The sequence below is a fragment of the Sphaerodactylus townsendi genome, linkage group LG01 (assembly GCF_021028975.2).
Source record: "Sphaerodactylus townsendi isolate TG3544 linkage group LG01, MPM_Stown_v2.3, whole genome shotgun sequence".
NCBI lineage: Eukaryota > Metazoa > Chordata > Lepidosauria > Squamata > Sphaerodactylidae > Sphaerodactylus > Sphaerodactylus townsendi.
The window spans coordinates 70,288,607-70,312,653 of record NC_059425.1 but is presented as its reverse complement, the minus strand read 5'-3'; the positions used below and the strand labels follow the sequence as shown (position 1 = coordinate 70,312,653).

Here is a 24,047-nt window from a genome sequence, read left to right as displayed (position 1 = left end):
GAGAGGGGGGGGGGAGAGAGAGCCATGTGAATGGGGAATAGAAATTGAGAACTATACATGCCTTTGCTGGTTCTTTACCTTGGTCCCTCCCCCTGCCCCCCAGCTACACAGCAAGGAGAATACTGCTGCTTTTCCTTTACAAAATTCTTGTGTTGCAAAACAGCAGTGAAGAACTCTTTGCTTAGGCTTCCGCCCACCCTAGGTCTACACAGTGAGGAGTGTGCTGCTGCTTTTACTTTTTTTAAAAAAAATAAATCTTGCCTTGCAAAACAATAGTGACAGGGCTCTTTGCCTTGGCTTTACCCCCACCCCCCACCCCTCCCCAAGGCTACATAGCAAGGAGAGTAGTGTTGCAAAAAAAAAAAAAAAGAGGGAGGGAGGGAGGGGTATTGTCTTGCCAAACATCTATGACTGGGCTGTTGGGGTTCTTTCCCTTGCCTCCCTCCTCCCAAAAGTCTGGGTATTGTACCAGCCCCCATTATCCCTTTTTGTATCCCTGCTGTTGCTCTTCCTTGTTCTCTGGACACTTTCCCTTGCTTTGACTATAAGGAAAGTTACTTTCATTGCTAGCCGCTCCTTCTTTTACAAAGTCTTTCAATGGCTATTCCTTACCTTCATTCTGCCTTGGGTCAGTCATTCTAATAGGCAACAATGTACAACCTGATATATTTTTGGCAGAGGCTCACAAATGCTGCTCAGTTCTAAAGACTGAGATGGTTCAAGATAGTTTGCAAAAGTTTGTAAACGGGTACTCACTGGGTACATGAAATGAACATGAAAATAAACACACATATTCTGTTATTGATTGTAACTGTAATTTATTAGAAATCTACTACAGCCAAAAAAAGCAAAAAAGTTTCTCAATGATACCACCACAGTATAGCTGGGTGTAAATAATTCTTCCCCAATTCCATAAGTTGTTATCTATAAAACATGCTTACACCGTACGACACTTTAATGTCCAAATGGTTGTGCGTAGTTGCCAGAGCATAACAGTGTTCAGTTATGGCACCAAAAGACACCATTAAGTCACTTCAAATGTAACTGGCCTCCTAAGACAAATCAAAAGGTCACTTTACCAAATCCCTAAGCCATATAGCCCTATTTATTCATCATCAAATAAAAATTCCAGTGCAATTGAATAAAGAACTTCATGCCTAGATAGAAGGTTGGATCCTGCAGATCTATTCTAACAGTGGTGCCTTCCTCCAATGGAAGGATTCTCTGTCAGAGGAAAGTTCAGCCATTACAGGTCCATGGGATCCAACCCTGTCATCTGTTAGTGCATAGCCTTCCCTAAAAGTTAATGTAACATATTTAGATCCAGTATTTGCAATACATTTTCTTTTCATGGAGCCAACTTCATTTGTAAGCCCCCTAAAAAGATGTTGTGTCACTGCATTTAAATAAAAGCAAACAAAACAAAAATACCATCACATGTGCATCTTGTATAGGTTTCTTTTTTTAAAAAAAGAACTCCTTGGCATTTAATATGTGGGAACTATATAGTCTTTATTATCTTCTAACTTAATCTCTGGAAGTCTATTCAAAATTAGTTTCGTGACATTTAGTTTGCAAGCTCAAGTTTGACATCATGCCCATGGCTCTTTTGCTACTGACTTAAATCAAAATTGAACTGCAACCTGCCATCCCTAAGCAACAGGGGCAAGACTGACCAGGGCAGACTGATCTTTAACTTATCTAGCAAGTTCCTGGTGACTGGCTAGGAGCCAGATGAGCCAAGTGGCCTCTGTGATGCTGGCAGCACTGGATGAGTTAGTAGGCTGAGACTTCATGTAGGCCCAGGTCTGGACTGGGCTGTTCCTGGGGTGCTACCAGAACCACAAGGGCAATCTGCCCTTGCTTGTTACGTCAGTGTCCTAGTCTACCCCAACAGTGATAACTTATCAGCCACAAACAATACTCCACTGGTAGCAATGTGGTATACCCTCATTGAACTTACATGAAGCTACCTTATACAGAATCAGCCCTCTGGTCCACCATAGGCAGTATTTTCTATTCAGACTGGTAGGGGCTGGAGATGCCAGGAACCCTGCAGATGCTCTGCCACTGAGTCTCTCCTTGTAGCTTTCATTTCACCAGTATTTGCATAGGAATCCTTTTTGGTGGATCTTATGGATGCTGCCGATGTGAATTCAGAGCATTTATTGTCTGATACAGGAGATGAGAGTTAGGACATTGGCGACTAGAATTAGGTTGCTGTGATGGGGCTACACAAACAAATGTTGATTTTGGTTTAGTTGTCACTCATCTTAGCCATAACATGGCACAGGCCAAATTGTATTATTTTGCTGGAGCTTCCTGATAAGTAGCTCCCTGCAGCCTGACTTCCCTCTCACTATTTACAAGCAATAAGACATTTTTTTCAAGGGTTGCTATAGGACAAAACATAAACATATTTCTCAGTGTCTTGGCTCACAACACTGAAATAGCTTTGCTTGTTGCATACTGAGGGCCCAAGATTTGCCATGCATGCCTATTAAGATAATTCCCTGCCATTTACGAACTGCTTAGTGGGGAAGTCAACATTGTTCAAATATCACAGCAGGCAACATGAGATGCAACATATGCCTTCACAAAAATTTCCCTGGTTGATCTCAGAATGGCAATCATCCTTTCAAAGTAATTTGTCCAAAGTATACACTGAAAAGGGCCCTGTGTGAACTCAAACAAAAGGAAAAGGCACCAAAACGTCACAACAGCATAAGTGCCATTTTCGCAGAATGGCTACCCTGTATTAAGCCATCAAGCTGGGTTATGCTTGGTCATACTTACCTGAATGCGTTCAAAGCACCCAACTGGTTCCAAGAATCAGCTACACAAAATACTCATTATCAGCACTGTCAGCATTAAAACTAGCTACACACTTCTTGATGAAGGGACTGGAGCACCCCTCAAGGAGGTGGTGGAGATCTAGCTGATGGGTTGCAAGCTGCTGCTGCTACTTTTTTTTTGCTGCATTTGGGAAGGACCTGCTGCTACTGCACAGATGTGGCTGTCAAAGACACTGACCTGCTATCTCTGTCCTTGCATGTCAGAGGAACAGCAGGCAAAGAGAGATCAGTAAATGCAAGAGAAAATTCTGATATCGAGACTGATGTGGTTCAAGGAAATAAAGTGAAAACAATTCTGAATGTTGGGAAAGGTATCCTTGTGAGTAGCTTTGACACAAAAAGTATGGCTCTCAGTACATTATTCCTAAAGAAGACAAACAGGACTGTTCCCCTGAAACATTGCTCAAAGGAGAAGTGTGCCAAATTGGAAGAAACATGATCTAGCTTGGTTATATTTTGAGCTACATTAGGCACAATTTTGTAGCCAGGAAACAGTTTTGGTGGTGCAAGTTACTGTGACATATTTATACTCAATATTAAGTTTATGTACAGGTCTTTCTACACAAAGCTGATTACTTAGCACCCATTTCTTCCAGTGGGCAAACAAATGATTCCCGATATCAAGTACAGGCTGTCTAGGAAACAATCAGATAGCTACTTGTTTATTTTTTGTCATTTTGGGCCTAAGCAAGGCATCAACATAACAGCTCAGTTGACTAATTTTGTTCCAGTTTGAATTCTTAGTTCTGCATCAGCCAACCCCTAAGCCATGGATTCTAATTGAAGTCCTGGTGTACAAGTGATTTTAGTGCTAATGAAGAGAGTATGTGCAAATAGTTGAGGTGTTCTGCCCAGGTACACCTCAGCAAATTTCACAAGCCCAGAATACTTTAGCAAGGTGAGATCTTAGTGTGAGGAAGCCTTTGACTCCAAGGAACCAAGCCTTTCTCTGTTGGTTCAGAATCTTCAGATACCTGCTAACCTCGCTGGAAGTTTCCTCTCTGCCCTCCTTCCTTGCTGAGTAGTTTTATATCTTCAATGGTCATGTCATGAGTGACTGCTTTGCACATATCGTACACAGTCAAAGCAGCTAGACTGACAGCTGTCAAGGCCTCCATCTCAACACCTGTTTTCCCGTATGTGCGGCACAGAGCCTGGATCACTACCACATGCTTGCTCTCATCTAGACTCAGAGAAACATCCACCAGATTTAGCGGAATGTTGTGGCAAAGAGGGATCAGCTGACTGGTCAACTTAGCACCCTGAATCCCTGCAATCTGGGCAACTGCCAGCACATCCCCTTTTTTCATCTGGTTCTGCCGCACTAATTCAAACACCTTCTCACCCAGGTGAACCACGGCACTGGCCACTGCGGTCCTTTCAGAATCAACCTTTCTGCCCACATCCACCATGGAAGCCCGGCCGTCCTGGTCAGTGTGGGTTAGGCAGTCTGAGGCACCAAGAAACTTGACAGTGGACAGACATCTTGACTGCTTCTCTGACAGCTGGTTTCCCACATTGAAGTGAACGACCCTAATCTTGTGGGATTTCGGCTTGGAGGGAGACATTCCTGTCCTAAGGCACTTGGTGTCCAAACTAGAGCTCAAATTCTTTTGTAGAATGCAGTTGCTACTCAGCTGAGCTTGCAGAATTCCTGATACAAGTTGTCGTGCTGTGTGAGATCCTGGCAAGGCATGATGTCCTGTAAACACATTTTTCTTAAATGTTTTCCCCATCAGCTTGGATAAACTGGCTCTCGGAGTCAGCCAGTGGCCAAGTCTGGACCTGGCACCATTTAAAGTTCCTTGGTTGTGCACGACATCTTCAAGCAGTGGGAATGACCTTGATGCTGATTCTAGGAAAAGAATGACAAACACAGAACAGACTTTCATCATCTAAAATGTCAAATGCTACTAATGATCTTATACAGCATGGAAACTCTTCAAGTACTCGTAAGCAAGACTAGATAAATGTGACAGACTTAATTATGGTCAGTAAATTGCCCCTGAAGTAGTAGTCTACTTTGCCAACTATTTCTTTATTCTAACTGGGAACCTAGAAGATTGGCAGAATGGCCTTACTCACTTGAAACTGAGAATTAGGTAGGGATAGGGAATTAACTTCAGAGGCAAAACTGAAGAACTCCACTAGGCTCTGTATTGAGGCCCACAGAGAGGTCACGTATAAGGCTGATCTCTTTCCACTTCCATTCTTAATATGAACCACAGCATGGGAGAACAACATCACACAGTCAGGTTCCCTCTGTCAGTGCAGAAAACTAGAAACATATCAGTTAACTTCTAACTATCTCCCTTATAGCATGTCACACCTTGACCATCTGAGCAAAACTCTGGTGCTGCTTCACACAGGAAGACACAGGCAAGAGCTTCAAGTGTCTACAGAAGTACCACTTGTTCTTGCCAGCTCTTGCTGCACTAGCAACAGACACACCATACTTGGAGCTTTGAGGCAGACTGCTCAGCGTCCCTCAGAGACATGTTACTCCTGCTCAGGCTGGGCGCTCTGCCATCTCAAGGTCCAGGTCCACTGGGAACTGGCTGCCCTTCTCATTAATCCCTTGGCTGTGTCAATTCTAGAGTCCAGTGCCAAGGACTAACTCCAACTGAGCTACTCTTTATGAGCACGAGAGGAAAAAGAAGAAAGCAGTGGCCAGATCTCTCTTAACAGTATGTAGGTAGTTTGTGCAGCTATCTTCCAGCATCTAGTGAAGGCACAATACAGGAAAAAAATTCCCTGCCTTCTCACAGGCCATTTCAACATGCCTAAGGAGCATCTTACCCCTTTGTACTCTGGAAAAGCATTCTCAAAAAGCATTTAGTGTTTCCGTCTCAGAACTCTCTCCACTCCATGGATTTATGCAGCCAGCTCCTCCAGAGATCATGAGCCAGAAATACCATGCAATGCCCTTTGTTCATTTTCTCTTGAGGCTAGAGGCCACAGTTAAGCTCTGAAAACCTGTTCTTGACCCAGATTGAGGCCAAGAATACTGGGGGGTGGGGGTGGAGGGGGAGAAGAACTGGAAAAAAATTGATAAAGTACCCAAATGATCAGTAGATAAGATGCCTTCTGTTCATCAAGGAGTGTTTAGCCTTCTCTTTGGAGAAACAATCTTTACAGATGTATTGTCAAAGGCTTTCACGGCCGGATTCAACTGGTTGTTGTGGGTTTTCCGGGTTGTGTGGCCGTGGTGTGGTAGATCTTGTTCCTAACGTTTCGCCTGCATCTGTGGCTGGCATCTTCAGAGGTGTATCACAGAGGGAAGTCTGGACACAGTGTGTAACAGACTTCCCTCTATGATACACCTCCAAAGATGCCAGCCACAGATGCAGATGAAACGTTAGGAACAAGATCTACCAGACCATGGCCACACAGCCTGGAAAACCCACAACAACCAATCTTTCCAGAGGTGCCATACTCAGGATTATCTTAATGAACTGAACAAGATTAGGTTTTTATATCGGCTTTTCTCCTCCTTAAGGAGTTTAAGGTCCATTATGCTTGGAAAACTTAACACATGGCTTTTAGCTGTGCGATGAGGTTGTAGTATGATCTCCTCACGTTTTTCTGTTTTCATGCAAGGTGCCATTCTCTACCCGACCCACAGCTAGCTTTATTCTGGTCTCAAAGGGCCTCTGCAGCTTTTTCTGGTTCTCTTAACTCCACCTGTCAACTCCTCTTAAAGGCACAGATCTAATCACACCCATAATTGCAAGATAAAGGGATTTGTTAAATTGCAGTTATATCGATACAGTTATATCGGCTGCTGCTGCTGCAGCCAGGAAAATTGTTTTAAAATAGAGGCTTGCTTGAAATAAAGTTGTAAAAAGCCCTTCCAATCATCAGGGAGGGTGGAAGCAGAGTGGGAGAAGTGGAGTAGAGACAGAAAGAGACCCTGCTTGTACTGTTCTGATATAAGCACTTAGAGAAAGAGCCAGCAACATGGAATGAGGGGGAAGGGGGAAGGCGTGGACAGTAATGCGAGGGAATGGGAAGGGTGGAGTTAGGTAGGCTGGCTGTGGGTAGAGGGAACATGTCCAGGCAAAGCTTTACTCACTGGCAAATCTACCCTCTTTGCCACAAAGCAAATTAAAAATTGCGTTAGAATTGGTCTTCCTTGTCGTGGAGAGAACGGAAAGTGAAAGTACGACTTGAGGAAATAAATCTACACAAGAAATCTTGTTACCCCCATTGCACGCCAGACACCTTGTGCATAATAGGCCATTATGCAGCTGATAATCACATATAATCACATTCCCTTACTCTCCCCACAACAGACACCTTGTCAGGTAGATGAGCTGAGAGAGTCTGAAGAGTACTGTGACTAGTCCAAGGTCAGCTAGCAGGCTTCACGAGTAGGAGTGGAGAAACAAACCTGAATCACCAGATTAGAGTCCCACCGCTCTTAATCTCTATACCATGCTGGCTCTCATAAACAATTTCTAGAGGGCTAGTAGAACATCCCTCTGCTACAACTACAGTCTCCTGGTTTCTACCTTCTGGTTGTTTTCCACCTTAAGGAGACTCACTTGGTATCTACTAGAACTTAAATTTCTTCTATACTAGTTACTACCTTGCAGAATGTGCTTCTTGAAGATTTGTAGGGGGTACTATAAGGCTGCTTTAAATGGCAAGCCACAGGTCTGGAAGAGTTGATGGGGTTTTATGGCATTTTGTTATGTTTTCAATGTTCAGAATTATAAGTCATCTTAAAACATGGGATATAGCATAATTCTCCGCCCCCCCCCCCCCCAAGAAAAAATATAAAAGAAATAACAGAATTAAACAATTACCATCAGGGATATTTATGAACTTTCTGTTAACAAATTTCTTCTCACGATAGCATACAACAAAGCAAGGCCCCCACATAACTTGGAGCGACTGCTAAGTAATGCACGCTAGAGTAATTTGGAGAATCAGGTTTGATTCCCCATTCTTTCACCTGAGTGGTGAACCCTAATCTGGTGAACTGGACCCATGAAGCCTGCTGGGTGACCTTGGGCAAGTCACAGTTCTCTCAGAACTATCTCAGCCCCACTACCTTACAAGGTGTCTGTTGCGGGGAAAGGAAGAGAAGAAGTTTGTTAAGCTGCTTTAAGACTCCCTGCAGTTGAGAAAAACAGTATAAATGCAAACTTCTGTTCCTCTTCTTCCTCGGCTCTTCACACTCAGAACAAATGGGACTGAATCTCACTACGTAACACTTAAAGAGGATGCAGTGAGACTGTCTGCCATAGAAGGTACTAGTATTAATTACTGGGCATGAGAAGCAGAGGGCAGATTACAGCAATGTGAGGATTTCAGAACAGGACACACATTTTCCATAGTCCAACACTGCAAACTCACAGAACCATTTTTCTTCTGTTCTGTACACAGTAGCAGCATCTCCTGTAAAACTTTCAGCTGAATTTCTAAACTTATCAAATGCCCTACACTGTAAGTGAACCTATGAGAAAGAACATGTCAAGGGAAAAAAGTTGCCTTTGAATGAAGCGCTGGGATCAGATTATATTTTAAAGATCTGACTAAAACAATGAAAGAAAAGTATGGCAACATGTTACAATTAATTTTTTTCATAGCATTCAATTTTGTGCAGTGAATGCTACATTTCCTCAACCCCCCACCCGTGTGTTCCCCACCCATTTTCATCTGTCTGTTCATATGCTAGCTGCCTTCATTGTATAATAAAGCCTGAAGTCTAAATTACAAAGCCTCTCTAGCTGATCTTTGTACAGATGTGCTAGCTCTGGTCACAGAGCCCACAGTGTTTGGACAAAGAATGCCAGTGGTTAGTTTACCCATGATGCAAAATGCATGCTTGTCAGACGATATCCAGTTACTGGCTACGTAAAAGGCTATAGGAAGACGCCTGCCATTCCAAAAGCAGTTGGATGGCCCCTATCTTTGCATCTAGCTCCGTCTTTCACCCCAAAATGTCTCATTTGATTAAATGCAATCCCCCGTTCCCCATCAGTGCTATCAGAATAGGGCCTAAATTACCAAACTGTTCCTATACGCCATGGAAGGAATAGACTGTTCCTGTATCCCAAGTTGTCGATCCCTACTACGTACTAGCTTTTAAAATGACTGAGACAAAGAATGAAGGACTTTTTTATTTTAAGCTGCTCAATCAGATGTCGCAAGAAGAAAAAGCAAAGCAACACAGATGCTTCCATGAAGCTGACAAGCAAGGTGTACACACAGCAAAGGTGTTTATGTCACGCACATTCTGAGATTGTTACCAAAAGATATATTTTCTGCTTGGTTTGGCTTGTTTTTTATTTATCTATATTCTAAGATTTTATATCTCTCGTTTAGAAATTTAGATATGCCTAGACTATGCTGGCAGTACATTCAGTTTTGCATGAGTTAGCCTGAATTCCTTTCCAAGAGACAGGGGGACAGAATGGTTTTTTACGTACTCACTGATCACCCACCAATGAGGATCATTGGTCTGTTGTTCATCTGAGAAATGTTGAACATGCCTGGAAATAAAGTAATGAATAGGCAAGAATTACAGACTCTCACTGAGTTGTACTCATCTAAATATTCTACAGTGCAAAGTATTCTAAAGTTCAGTGCAAAGTATTCTAAAGTATTTGCAAAAGCAAAACAAAGTGGGCCTGAATTGATAACCCATTTGCTGGAAGTTTGTTTTTATATATGACAGCAGCAGCAAGAATATTACATGCACAGGAATGGAAAACTTCAGGTATACCTACAGCTGAAGAATAGTGTGTGAAGGTGTTAAGAGTTGGCCGAGATGGCCCAGTTAACTTCATTACTTAAAAAAAAGAACTTAACTAAGTTCATAGACAATTGGAAGCCCTTAATAGTATATGTAGACAAAATAGGGGGGAAAATTAATGACTTGTGGTTTTGACAGTTAAGGAGTGTTAATAACGTTAAGGAGTAATTCATAATGATGTTAAAGATTTAATTTAATTTTGGTGTTTAATGGCCAAGTGCTGAAAGCTTAGAGTTTAAGGGTTAATAATCATTGCAGAAGAAATTGGAAGTCTCTATGAAATAAGTACTTTATAATGTGGTCAACTTTTATCTTTGTATTAGAAAGCAGAAATTCCTATGGCAATAGAATTCATGTGTTACTCAGCATGATTTTTTTCTGCCTACCCTTCTAGCCTTTCAAATCTATAGTCAGCAGAAGTATTTACCACTTGCTGTGGTAACAAAAATATTATTAAAATAATGGAAACACAAGCCCCACAACTAAACCTCACAGTTGTCTTGACACAATACTTTAATGTTGCTAGATATCTTGGAGGTCTCAAATGGGACTAACAGGAAGGATGGTTATATAAAGTGGCCAGTTATCATTCAGAATGAGAAGCATATAACATCCTCTTAGGCCTCTTCCACATGGGCCAATAAACCCGAACTGAGGATGGGAAAAAACCTGTTTCAGGGGGGAACTTCGCATGGCTCCCACCCCCAAAGCAAGGCTGCCCCATGTTAATTCTCCCAAAATGGGTTTTTTTGAGAATTGCGCTATCTGCATTTCTTTTGTTTAAATCTGAGTTGCAGCTGCTCTCAAGCAAACGGCTGGCCAGGAAGTGTTTTAATCGGCCACACTTCCCTTTTTTTTAAAGTCCCCACCTCGCAGTTGCATGGCCAAGCAGGGTCACAGGGATGTCTTGTGCCATCACAAGACCTCAGCATGGCTGTAGGGGTCCATGCCTGCCTGCCTAGCTACACAGTGGACGGAGGTAAGTCGAAGGCGCAACAGCAACCCGTATTGTTTCCACAGTCTCCGTTCGCTGCCTGCACAGAGGCATGCGAACGCAAAAACAGGAGAGCGGGTTACTTTATCCTGAATGCAACCCGCTCTACTTGTGCTGTGCAGAAGGGACCTTATACTGTAATATAATATCTTTCTTTCTAGGGGTCCCATCAAGTCCTATGTATCATGCATTCTATTATAGGTTAGGTCACAGCATTGATGTTTCAGTCTGATCTCACATCACGGGTAAAATTCAGATTATAATGCTTTGAGGAGGGGCAAAACAAACCATACCAGCATGTTGTTTCTTCTTCCTGCCAACAGCTGCACCAATAACTTGAACCAATTCTTCATTAGTGGCATTAGATCGTAGGTAATCCCGCAAAGACACTTCTGAATTTCCAAAAAGGCACACCTAAAACACACATACACAAGAAAAGATCAAAGAGAAGATGCTAGATAAGGGACAGAGGCTATAGTCCTTCCATGTGGAAGGTTCCAAACTCAATCCTTAGCAAAAGAACCAGAGGTTGCAGTTATTAGAAAAGACCTTCTTCTGCCTGAGACTTGCCACTTTGAGTCACAGCAAATACTAAGTGAGGTGGACCAATGGAAAATAAGTAGCATTGGTGTCCTTTGAGTAATTATGCACTGGATTCAGATGGATTCTGAACAATCAGTTTGTGTAGCAGTGATCTGATCATGTGAACACTTTCTTATCACTGGCTGCTGCTGTTCTTAGGGAGTGTAAACAATCATCAAGTGGCAAATGGCCATATAACAAAAGTTCCAATTTACCAAGTGTCTGACAGACACATAGGGCATCCAAAACCCCTCTCTTGCACATTCCCATGTACTAACATTTAGTTCAGTAATCAGCTTAAGCTGTTGAACTCAATGCAGTTTGATGTCAGCAAATATTAGTGAGACAGTTGCTGTCATTGCTGCATGGAGGAATGTTTGTGCTGACATTTAACTGAAAACTAATTTTAAAAACAGTTTAACGTGGCAGGAAATGTTGATCATCCTTCCCTCCACCACTCCCAACAGTTTTCAGTCTGTGAAACATATGTTTGAATTGACAGATGACGCAGAGCTGTGCAGAGAAACTGGATAAAACAGTGGAAGCAAAACCCAACTTCCACAGTCTCCAGCCACATGACTGGGAACAGCTTGCCTGTTGCCAATTTAAGATAACATAAAAAGCTAAACAGGGTATTTAATCTTCGGCTTCTTACTAATTAGTTTTACAGCTCAAGCAAGCTATGTTATGAAACCAGAAGTTACAGAAATGCAGGCAAGGTTTTTCAGAAAGAAAGGAGTAGGCAAAAAAGTGCAAACAACATGTAGTTGTTCCTCAAGGCAACAAAACAAAATTATAGAAGTGCTTGGAAGCATCCATCAAATGACTCCTGAATTGGTTCTGGAAGCAATTCTATCTTTGAGAGTGTTTGTTAGAGTTTATGTAATCAAATATTAGCAGGGACTTAACTACAATAGATGACTCTGAAAACAACAGGATACTACTACCTTCAAGTTACCATCAGCTGTGATCCTCAGACGATTACAGGACCCACAGAAGTGCTCAGACATTGAGGTGATGAAGCTGACTTGTCCCTGAAAATTTGGCATCTTGTATGCCTGCCAAGGCAGGGAGCAGGAAAGAAAAGAGACAGCAGTTGGAATACATTACTGAGAACGTTTAAGAGGGAGTCAACTCAAGTCACCTCCCTCTCCTCTGCAAACAGAAGGAACCCTCCATATTCAAAGACGATAAATCTTGCAATACCAGGGCCAGGTGGTAACGTCAGGTGAAGTCCACAGCCTTCATGCCTGGTTTTTGGCTCTCCAGGCAACTCATTGTGAGACAGGGCAGAGGGTTCTTATGCAGGAACTACCGTTGTGCCAGAAGAGCAGAACATTAGCAACTAATGCTGTTCCTCCAGGCTAACCCTTATTTATATAAGTTAGAAATAATAATATATAAATAAATAATAAAGTTGAACTGAATGTTAGGGCAATTTTTTTTAAGGGAAAGGTCACAGCAGGCAAAGGAAATCCACTTGATTTTCATGCCTGCTTATGTGGTTCTTTTTCTGTGGTTGTGTCACTTTTTCCACTATGTGGAAGCACATTACAAGGAATGGCATCTAGAATTACATCTTTTCAGCTGCGCTTAAAGACATGGACAACTGAAAGACTACAGAGTAGCTGTACTGGCAGTATTTGAGTAAGAAAATGTTCATATCAAAACTTCTTCAAAATACTTACACAGAAAATAGCTGTGCTGAAAACAGCATACAACCCATGTGAGGTTCACGTGTGAATATTTTTGCATATGTGAAACCAAAAAACCAAATTAGCCAGGGACTCCAAATTAGCATCAAGACTCATACCTGCAGATTCATTCTGTATAATAATGAAGTGTCTTATTGCAGTATATGAACTGCCTTTATGTATCATTCCTCCCAAGAAAAGCTTTAAGGTTCAGCTACTAAATGCAAGTTCTGAAGAACTGAAGGTGCTACAGCCATATTATGATTTATGTTTCTCTGTCTTACCCTTCCCTTTCAGTTGCACCTGGTTTAATTAAAGTTAATGCTGGCAAAATTACTTGCAAAAATATGGAATACTACAATACAAATACAATCAGCATCCAGTGATTGAAACAGTTTTCCTCATGGACATTTTGCTCAGTGAAATAATTTTGACATATAAATTGAATATAAAGGCTCCCTTCACACATAAAGGTATTCTAGTAAGTCGCAAACAAAATAAAAACCACACCCACTATGAATATTGTTTGTACACGATTCCGTACATTTTTATAATTGTGCAGGGGAGAAAATCCATATCTGAACACCCCTGATTCCAATAGACCAGCATGGACAAGACATAGGAGTGACAGTTTTTCTAAATATCCTGGGAAAGAGAGGAAATATTGTATTGTCGAAGGCTTTCACAGGATGACCATAGACAAAAGAAACAAAGGCCAGGATACTTCTATTCAGATGCTCCCACCAGTGACCTTGCTATCTCCATTGTTACTCCCATGCTATAGACTTCATTGTTACTCATACTTCTATTCAGATGTTCTCAACTATTGACCTGGTTGCCTTCTTTGTTACTCACAGACTATGTTTCTCCACCAACCCTGGACACGCCAACAGATATATATACTCCACTTGCTTTCCCAACATCAGATCCTCTGAAGATGCCAGCCACAGATGCAGGCGAAACATCAGGAGAGAATGCTGCTAGAACACGGCCATATAGCCCAGAAACCACACAGCACCCAAGAGGAAATATTCCCTCTATCCTCTCATACTCAGACTGGAAACTGTAGAAATTTGTAGAATATCACGCCTCATTTATTCCTTTTATTACTAGCACTCAATCTGTATTACTTTCATATTCTTCCCTCTAGAACCTCATATCTAGGACACTGTGACTGGCCTCAAACTACCATCATATGGTATAACCCTTTAGTTTTGACTATTTCAACTGTCAGGTGTACAAGATAATTTCACAGGCATAGGTCCTGTACTTAAACAGCACATGCAAAGGCACCCAAGAATTTAACCACCTTGGCAGTGCTAGAGGCTTCTTCACATGACAGCTTTTCCAACTCCGGCCATCTTTGCTTTATTGTATCCAACATCTCCTTGTAGCTCACCATTTTCTTGAAGTTCCATTTATTGCCTAGAATGAGAGGGATGAAAACACCACGATCACAGTGTTATCAATTGGTGAGGGGGTCGTAGAAAAATGCTAAAGCACATGCTGCATATGCAGGTTAATCCCTAGTATCTCCGGTCGCAGCTGTTGGGAGAGCCCTCTCTCAGCCAAGTGTAAGGGTCTGTTACTCCAGTCAATAATTGAGACTCAGGAATATTTTCTAGAGCTTTATTTAACTGTGTCAAGACCTGGGCTGCAGAAAGCCAGAGCTGACGCTCAAACTTTTGCAGCCAGTTTATATCATCGAACATTCAAACGCTGACCATTCAGATGTTCCCTCCTCCCATTGATTCCCACAATTGACCACTTGAGAAAAGATAGTGTAAATGCAGTATTGTTATGAGTTAGCCCAAGGTCGCGACAGACAAACTCCCTTCTCCAGGAAATGGGGGAAGGCATGCATACTTCACTAGTTACAAGCAAGCCACAAAGAGACAGAACAGCAAGACCCTCACGCCACAGATAACAGAAAGTACAGTTGTGATTTTGGCTTCAACCCTGTGGTGCCGGGCCACAGCAGAGCCAGGATTGGAGAAACCATGGAGTGCCTCTGCCCTCTTTATCTGAACATGGGTTGAAACTTCAATCTAGCCACTACAGCTTCAGATAAGGATTGCACAAAGCTAATTGTTTTAAATGTTTCAGTTTTCTTCCCAGAGCTACGAAACAGCATTTCCCTGCTACCAGCTATGTCAATAGTTCCTACTTGTGCAGCTCATGCCATTCTAGTATTGTGTTTTGGTTGGATCTTAGAGCCCAGGGGATAAGAGCTCAATGAGCATGTGCAGTTGGTAAGCTTGCTTACATATTACCAACTGCAAGAGCCCCACCCTCCTCAGTTGATCTGGCCTGCAACAGGAGAAAGGAAGCTCACAGCTCAATTGAGGAAATTGCTCATTTTTTTTACATGTATGTGGTGGGCCCAATAAAAGAGAAAAGTATATTAGAATTTTTCCAATGTAATGGTAGCGTTTATTAGGTTGTTATTTATGTTGTGCTCCTGAGTTGATGTGGCCTGCAACACGAAAACGAAGGCCCACAACTCAATTGAGGGAATTGCTTATTTTTTTACAGGCCCAAGTTGAAGACCTACACCCTAATAACAGAAGGAAAAAAAAAAGCCCTGCATTATTAATTGTTTGGACTTTCTAGCTTTTCTTTATTTACTGGGTATTGTTAGCAGTTATAGCTGTTTTGAGTGCTTTTCTTAAAAGGCACTGAAAATTTTGTATAATTGAGTTGTGCTACACATATACATACAGACACACACACACATATATGTTCACTATTATTTATCCCTAAATGATAGAAAGTTGTGCTTAAATTAAAGGTTTGTTAATTTCTTGAAGCAATTTTGAATTTGTTTGACAAGCCAGAGGGTGCTGTAATTATATTAACTTTTTAATTTTTCTAGGTCTCCAATGGAGATTGATGTAGCCAAGGATAAGTAGGTTATACTTGCAAATCAAAACCTGATAAAGGTCACAAAAGCTACTGAAGTCTGCAGGTTGGAATTTCATCACCAAACTCTGGGAGGGAGAAATGGAAACTTCCTACATTAGCACCAGTCACTCCTTCAAGCCAAGCACAGCTAGAAATTGAAGTACTCACCACTGAAGGGCATGTACTCTATGAAGCGCACATCCAGGGGCTGCTTCTCTGTAAGAGCCACAAAATCCACCAGTTCATCTTCATTGAGGCCTCTCATAACTACGCAGTTCACCTGGAAAGGAGAAAGAGTAACTGACTGAAGCAAATGTGGGCATGGAAACAACATCACCTTCCATTCACGTGACTGAGGATTATAACTGAAAAGGGCTCTTTTTAATGAGTGTTCTGGGAGGATAATAAAAAGATACATGTTGAGGAATGAATAGACACTCTACACTTACATCTGTTTTCCATTCTAGATTGAATGGTAATCTAAGCAACACACAGAAAACTTATCACATAAATATATTTAAACAAACATTACTGATTATTAGATGTAATAATCAAAATACAGGGTCTATAATAAGAACTGGTAAAATCCAATAAAGTAGACATCTAACAGCAGATTGAGACAACTCTACATTCACCCAGTAACAATCTAAATATGGCTGATTTCCCAGTAACCCATCTCCAATTCACGTCTTCCAATGTTTAGCTATCATAATGTCCAACGACAAACATATGGTCGGAAATCTAAAACAAGATCTAAGCACTAAAATCTCTCTCCACAATAATACTGAATTTACTGGGGAAACGTTCAAGTCTGGAAAGATGCTACACATGCCTGCACAAAGCGATGCTAGTTGCAGACAGTTTTAAACGTGCTATCCCAAAACACATTCTTAAATACTGAGACTGATATTGAATTGGAGGTGGACAATGGAAAGCACAAAGCCTGCTCCAAGCCACAAAAGCAGTCAGTGTACAACATGCACACACCACAGGGAACAATGAAAGTTATAAACAGGAGGAGGCTGCCTTATTGGAAGCCAGATAGTTGGCCCATCTGGCTCAAAACTGTTTACTCCAACTGGCACTGATTCCTCAATGCCACAGGCAGAGGTCTTTCCTAATCCTGCTACCAGATTAGCAGTAGCTGTTGATGCCAAGGGTTGCCTTTGGAATATTCTGGAAGCCATGTCCTCTTTGACTGAGTGACAGCTCCTCCTTGCTCAAAGAGGCACAGGCCTCTTATCCCCAGATAAATCATTTTCATTTCAGTATTTCAAATACACAAAAAGCATTTTTAAATTATCAGAGACCATACAGTATTTCCACTCCACAAATGCTGCCTAGTTTCATGGAAAAGGAGGGAAAAGCTTTCTGCACAGATCTTTGATTAATAACTTGAGCTGGAAGACTGAATACATGGACTCTCACCTTGACAGGATTATATCCAAGTTCAATGGCTTTGTGAATCCCTTCCATTACCTTGTGGAATCCTAAAATAATAACAATCACATGTGACTGAGAGGATTAAAAAAAATAAACTTAAAAATGATTTTCCAGTAGATTTCAGGATAATAGTCAACCATTTTAATTCATCACACATGCATACTATATGCTCCTGAGCAGCATGAATACTGTTCAGTTTCAAACTGATTAATTATCAGAGTAATAATAATGATGTCTGAATGGCCAGTTAAAAAGCTCCATTTCAATCAGCCCATCCCTGTGTAATATCATGCTCTCTTCCTCTAACACAAGGAAATAACTGGATCCAATCCTGAGTAAACAGTAATCAGAAAGTTTATCAATAACAACTAAACAAATTAGTGGAGCGCAAAAAACTAATGTTCATTTCCCAGCCATTTTTCAAAAGAACCTCTTCAAACCCAAGCTAGAGGCACATATATTTCTCAAGGGAAAAGGTGGTCACTTTCATCTTTCATTTTTGACATTGCTGTTCTTTAAAAATTTTGACAGTGAGAAAAGTGCACTTTGGAGCAGGAAAAAAGGGCTTCCAGGGCCATTAGGCATTGCCAAATAGACCAAGGTCAGCAAATCATATCAAGCTGTTATAGTCACTTTGCCTTCCCCTCCACTCTACTGCATCTACACACAATGTGTATAGCACGTGGTTGTTTGGCTCTTTAGTGCACTTCTATCGCACTAAGGCAGAATACATCACCTTCTATTCTCACAGCAACTTTTGTATGTAGGGGACAGAGTATGCATATAAGTGGCCCAAGGTCACCCAGCAAGCTTCCTTGGCAAGGCGATCTCTGAATCTTGACCCCACCGAGATCACGGAGCCAAACTGTTTCCATATGAGCAAGTAACTGTGTAGTCTATGTTTCAAGAAGTCTTCTACCTAGTACTGCTTCTTGACTTATTCATTTTGAGCAGATTACTAGAAAATACAAAACTAGAACACATTTGCACAGCAGTGAAAATCAATCACAAGTGCATAACTGATCGCAACTGGAGGAGGGATAGGTCTATTATTACCTTCTAATAAAAGAGGCACTGTCTTCATATAATCTATATTTTGGAACAAAGGAAAATTACAAGATTTCTAGCCTGAGAAAAATGGTTACATTCAAAGGTCATGTGATACGGTGTCTACACTACCTGTGACACAGTCACAAACAGTATGTTTATTTATTTATTTATTTATTATTTGATTTCGTATACCGCCCTATCCCAAAAGGGCTCAGGGCGGTGAACAATATAAAAGCATATATAAACATAAATATATAAAAGTTTAAAATTTTCATTCTAAAACAGTATCCCACGAACCCATATGCAACCCTCCCAAGAAGAGTGATGGGTCCCGATGATGTTAGGGACCCTATACAGCAGGGGGAGGATGAAAGCAGGGCATGTTATCTTAAGATACTCTCTTGCAAAATTCTAGATTGTAAGACATTTAGGCACTCCGATACCAAGGAACAGTCAAGAAATCTGAATAATCCCCAGAGCCCTTGTCAAAACTGATCAAAAACATACAGTTAATTTTGTTCATGACAGGAGACTAGCTACTGTGAGGAGCTATTTGATGGCCTGTGATGTAGGACTGCTGTGACTATCAAAGGCATTCAGGATAATTACTATTAATTGCCCTTCCATTCGATTTGCAGTGTATACAGGGAGATCAAAGGCTGACAAGATAAGTCCCAGAGGCAGAATGTCTACCCTGCAGCGTGCCCTTAACTCAGCAGAATGCTTTCTGATAGAAGAACATCTGCCCATGCAAAAAACAAGTGGCAGTGGCACTTCTCTGAACCCATGAAGGGCAGTGGCACAAGGGCACCGCCTGTTGGGGTGCCTGTTTGAGTCTAGGGGTGGATTGCACTGTGGAATTTTAGTGGGGTTAGGGTTTTGTGTCTTTTTTTCCCTTTTGGGTGGGTAGGGAAGTAGTGGATGAATGAGGGATGCCGGGGTTTCCCCTTGACCCCCCTAGTCTGGGTTAACCTGGCCTTGCCACAGGGCCTAGGGAATACAGAAACTAGGTCAGGATGGGAAGCTGATCGGGGGAGGGGGGGTGACTGGGCTGAGTGGGACAGCCAGATACTCTATACCCGCAGGGAACCAGCGAGTAGTTGGCGCAGAGAGCCATGGAGTGGGGTGGCAGTTGGGAGGCGGGTTGTCTGTGGGAGAGGAGAGGTGGGAGTGTGGGGGCAGGATCTCGGTAATCATGAGCAAAGGGTGGAGGAAGGCATTTTAATCTATTCTATCCTTCCCTCCTTATTTCTGTATTCAAGGATCAGCAGTGTCCATGCCTCCATATGAATTGCTGACTCTTTCTCAAAAGTTTCAGAGAGGCAACACACTTTGGCAGCTTCCCGACTCTAATCTAATAGGGTGGTCTATTAAATATAATAATAATAATAATAATAATAATAATAATAATAATAATAATAATAATAATAATAATAATAATAATAATAGACTCTTTTATAAATTTATAAAGCTATAGGGTCAGAGTTTTAGAGCAGCAAAGCAATTTGGAATCCTTTAAACTTGACGGTTCTATTCATTTAACCAGATTATGATTCTGTGTTCAAAAATGCTGGAGCCTGTGGAGAATCATGTCCTTGACCACTGTACACTGTGGAGTGATGAAACATTATTCGTTTTATTTGTATTAGTTTATACCTGTATTTGAACATGATACGTTTTCTGAAATTTAATATATGATCAAATACAGAAAAGATAGGTCTCTCAATCTATTCGAAGGTTTGTCTACACCAGGGGTAGGGAACCTGCGGCTCTCCAGATGTTCAGGAACTACAATTCCCATCAGCCCCTACCAGCATAGCCAATTGGCCATGCTGACAGAGGCTGATGGGAATTGTAGTTCCTGAACATCTGGAGAGCCGCAGGTTCCCTACCCCTGGTCTACACAGTACATTCCATATTTAAAATCAACTAAATATAAACATAGTGGAAACATAAAACATCTTGAATCCATCAAAGTTATCTTTCTGTTGATTGGGTTTTTTTTAAGTACATTTGATTTAACTGGTATTGTTGTACCCTCTAGTGGCTACAAGTAGTCATTACTTCAAAATTGCTCTCAAAAATCTGATTTCAAACTTTTTTGTTTATGTGATTTTGAAATATCAATCCTACTTCCATGCTGCTTATAACTGCTTCCAAAATATTTTTACATCAATAGGAACACCATTTAGGACAAAAGTAGGTATTATGGTAACTATTTTAAGCTGAACTTGGCCATTTAAAATGCAGTGAAAGGGCCACAGGGGGCTATTTTGGAACTTGCAAAGACACACAGGGAAGGGGAGAAATGAGATCACCTGGTCCTGCCACATTGCAAGCCCTACCAGGACCAGTTCCTTGCAGCATTTTTTAATGGCACAGTTCAGCTCTAAAATAGCATTGCCTTCCACAAATTGGATGTAATATCTAGCTTGGTCTTTAGACCATGCCAAATAGCGATTGCTACACATTTGTTAATATTCTTAAGGGTATCTTTTTAATATGATTAAAAAATGAAGCTGGATTGGTTCTCAAACTGATTTTTTTGTTGTTGTCAAGTCACATCTAACTTATAATGACCCTGGTGCTATTTTCAAGGGAAGAAATATTCAGAGGTGGTTTGCGATTTCCTCCCTCTATGTCATGATTTGGGTATTCCTTAGAGATTTCCCATCCAAATGATTGCCAGGGTTGACCCTGCTTAGCTTCTGAGATCTGATGAGACTGGGCTAGCCAGGCCTATCCATGTCAAAGCTCAAACTGCTTGGGCCTCAGCAAATGTGTTCTGCATTGTTAGGAAAGCAACATCAATATGTGCCCTTTAACTTGCAATACAATGCCCAGTGGGGGTTAGAGAGGTATTCTGTAATACCAGTTCTAAGACTACGCACCATACATTGCTCTAATCTTCTATTAATAAATGGGGCCATTCATCACATGAATAAAAAAAATTTGCCTGCCGCCAACAACAAAAAACAATTATACCTAGATTTATTCTGGCTGCCAACTAAAAATACAACTGACAAATGTTTATTATAAATTGGATAAAATTTTAACATGTTATCAAGTGGTAGCTTAAAATTTATGCTGAAGGCGGGGGGGGGGGGGTTTGTAAAAAAAAACCTGTGAGAGAATGGAAGAGATCAGCAGCAGTTCTAGGTCAAGGGTACATACTCCTAAATTAGCTTTCATATTTCACACCATTGGGAAGTCAGATTGTCCTCCAAACAGGACATAAAGAAAAAAATGCTAAACACAATGTTTCTGTAAAAATCCCAACAAGGCTGCAATTGTACCTTTTCGACGGGCAATGAATTCATATTTGGCTGGGACCAAGGTGTCCAAGCTAATGTTAATGGCATTCAAGCCGGCCTGCTTCAGCCGGGGCAACATTCGGCCCAAATTAATCCCATTGCTTGTGATAGCGATGGTTTGCAACCCTTCTAGATTTCGCAGTTGAGCTGGAAAAAACACAGGAATAACAAAAAAAGGAGTGTTATAACAAATCACTTTTCTATACTCACCTGCTAGTGAGATCCACTGAGGAAAGGGAATCCCCCAAAGTTGCATGTTTCAACTAAACACATCCAGGATTGGCTGTTAATTCTAGAGAGTTAGATGAATCAGAAAGAAACAGGTTCTGGATGACACACGTCCTTTCTGCACAACATAAATAAAACATCCTAAGGACAGGAAAAAAAGTATTTTGGGAAGGAAGTCCACACAGCTTTCCTCCCAAGATGCATTCAGAATGTTTTATTTCTGCTCAATGTGAGTTTATGTAAAAATGCTAAACTAGTAATTTTTTTTTGCCAAGTCAGCTTGAAGTTGTCTCCTGCTTGCTGAGCAAGAAGATGGCTAACAGATGTTTTGAACAGAACAAACAAGTAGATAAATAAAATTATGTAAGGTTACATACCCGCCTTCAGAACACATTATGAAAGGAAGGCGCCTGGACAGTGTTGCTATAGGACAGAGCTAAAAAGAATAACCTCATGATGCTCAGGAGGACTGTCATTCCTATGTCTGGCTAACACTAATTTGTTAATAGAGCATGTCTACAGATGTGCACAAATTGACAAAAGCCATGTGGGTGACAAATGGCATGGCACTGTACTCTAAATTAAACTTTGTGCACCAGAGAACCCCACAAACATTACATATAAAATATATAAGGAAGACACCTATAATATCAACCACATCAGGTCGGATGAGAGGCTCTCCTCCAGTTAGTCGGATCTTGTCCACTCCTTCATTCACAAAGAGTCTGGCAAGCGTGATTATCTCCTGTGTGGTCAGTAGTTCAGACTTGGGAGTCAGTGGGACTCCTTCCTCTGGCATACAGTACTGACCTGAAACATACAACACCAATAAACATTCAAATTTTGACTCATTTTTTGTTAGAATCCAAATCTACCACTTACTTGGAAATAAGATCAGCTTCCACATAAAAGTTATTTTTTGGTATAGTTCCCACTGCTGCATTTGCCACTGAATCCACACTGTAGTTGCTAATGATGCACAAAATAGTATATCCACAAAGTTGCATGAACTGGAGATCTTGTATAGATGTTACTGAAAACAGTATTGCTGTAAGGAAGCCAAGATGGGGCCAAGTACCCTTGAGGATACAGCAAAATTTACTTTAGCCACAAATAGTTACTACAATGTACTGTTGAGGGCTTTCATGGCCAGAATCAACAGGTTGTGGATTTTTCAGGCTGTGTGGCCATGGTCCAGTAGTTTTTGCTCCTAACTTTTCATCTGCATTTACGGTTGCCATCTGTGATGACATGCCTCTGAAGATGCCAGCCATAGATGCAGGTGAAACATTAGGAGCAAAAACTACCAGACCATGACCAATGTAACCCTGTCCTGTATACCCTGCCTTATGAAATATTAGATTTCATATTGTTTCTCATGCTATGTGCTGCAAAATGCCAGTTTCCATGTTTGAATGGGTAGATAGCAGAGTGTCCAAACTGAGAGCAAGCCTAAGGCAAAACAGTCTGTTTGATTAGATTTGTGAGTTACTCCAGGCAATTATCTGGACGTCTCAATAACAAGGACATGCATCTTTGATTATCTTACCCAGCCAAAGTACTCTATTCACATAATGGAATCTGCAAATCTCCTGAACACCACACCTCACTAAGCTGCTTTTAGAACTCCCTGATACTGTGCTTTTGAGAAAACATGTTTACAAACAATTGCTTCTTCCTTGCATTTCCCCAACCTCTAGATATGATCTCCCTAACAACAAGATCCCATCCTGATTTAATCAAGCCTCAGCCAAATCTGAATACTGAAGGCAGAGACTGTAAGAAGTATCTCTGCATAAACCATTCATGGTATCACTGATATAATCTAAGAGCAATTGACTGCATTGTCCTGGGGTTTAGAATAATAGATAGACCTGCTAATTAGCTCAGCCCAGCAAGCCCAGCATGGGAAATTCCAGAGAATTTAGGAAAATGAAACTTAAACTTACCTGTCCTGCCCCAAACTGCTCACAGGAGTATAAAAATACAGTGCACCCAAAGTTCCACGTTCTTAATGCTGGTTCTTTACTCTAACGCTAGCTGGCTAGCTAGCCAGCTCCTGCTGCTGGTTCAGGTTCTCAATGCTGGCTCTCAATGCTGGCTCAAACCCTCCAGGCTGGCTTCAGCGGCTGCTGGCTCCAGCTGCTGCTAGTCCCCACTCTCCATGCTGGCATAGGAATCCCTGCCTTCTTCCAGAACTTCTCTGCAGATTTAGGT

The 24,047-nt window shown here is 41.3% G+C and overlaps 1 protein-coding gene across 2 annotated transcripts in view; it reads right to left on the bottom strand.

Annotated features, from left to right (window-relative positions):
• Positions 1-801: 801 nt before the first annotated feature.
• MOCS1 (molybdenum cofactor synthesis 1) overlaps positions 802-24,047 on the bottom strand; it is a 59,331-nt gene continuing 36,085 nt past the window's right edge. Inside the window, exons 3-11 of one of the 2 annotated variants that reach the window (XM_048517081.1) lie at positions 22,473-22,640; positions 21,585-21,749; positions 17,224-17,285; positions 15,964-16,075; positions 14,201-14,316; positions 12,145-12,255; positions 10,909-11,029; positions 9,311-9,358; positions 802-4,710 (exon numbers count right to left, since the gene is read on the bottom strand). In XM_048517081.1, coding sequence (XP_048373038.1) covers positions 3,833-4,710; positions 9,311-9,358; positions 10,909-11,029; positions 12,145-12,255; positions 14,201-14,316; positions 15,964-16,075; positions 17,224-17,285; positions 21,585-21,749; positions 22,473-22,640 — 1,781 coding nt within the window. In that variant the 3' untranslated portion in view covers positions 802-3,832. Of the gene's footprint in view, positions 4,711-9,295; positions 9,359-10,908; positions 11,030-12,144; positions 12,256-14,200; positions 14,317-15,963; positions 16,076-17,223; positions 17,286-21,584; positions 21,750-22,472; positions 22,641-24,047 lie in introns of both variants that reach the window. The other variant, XM_048517154.1, reaches the window with a different exon arrangement.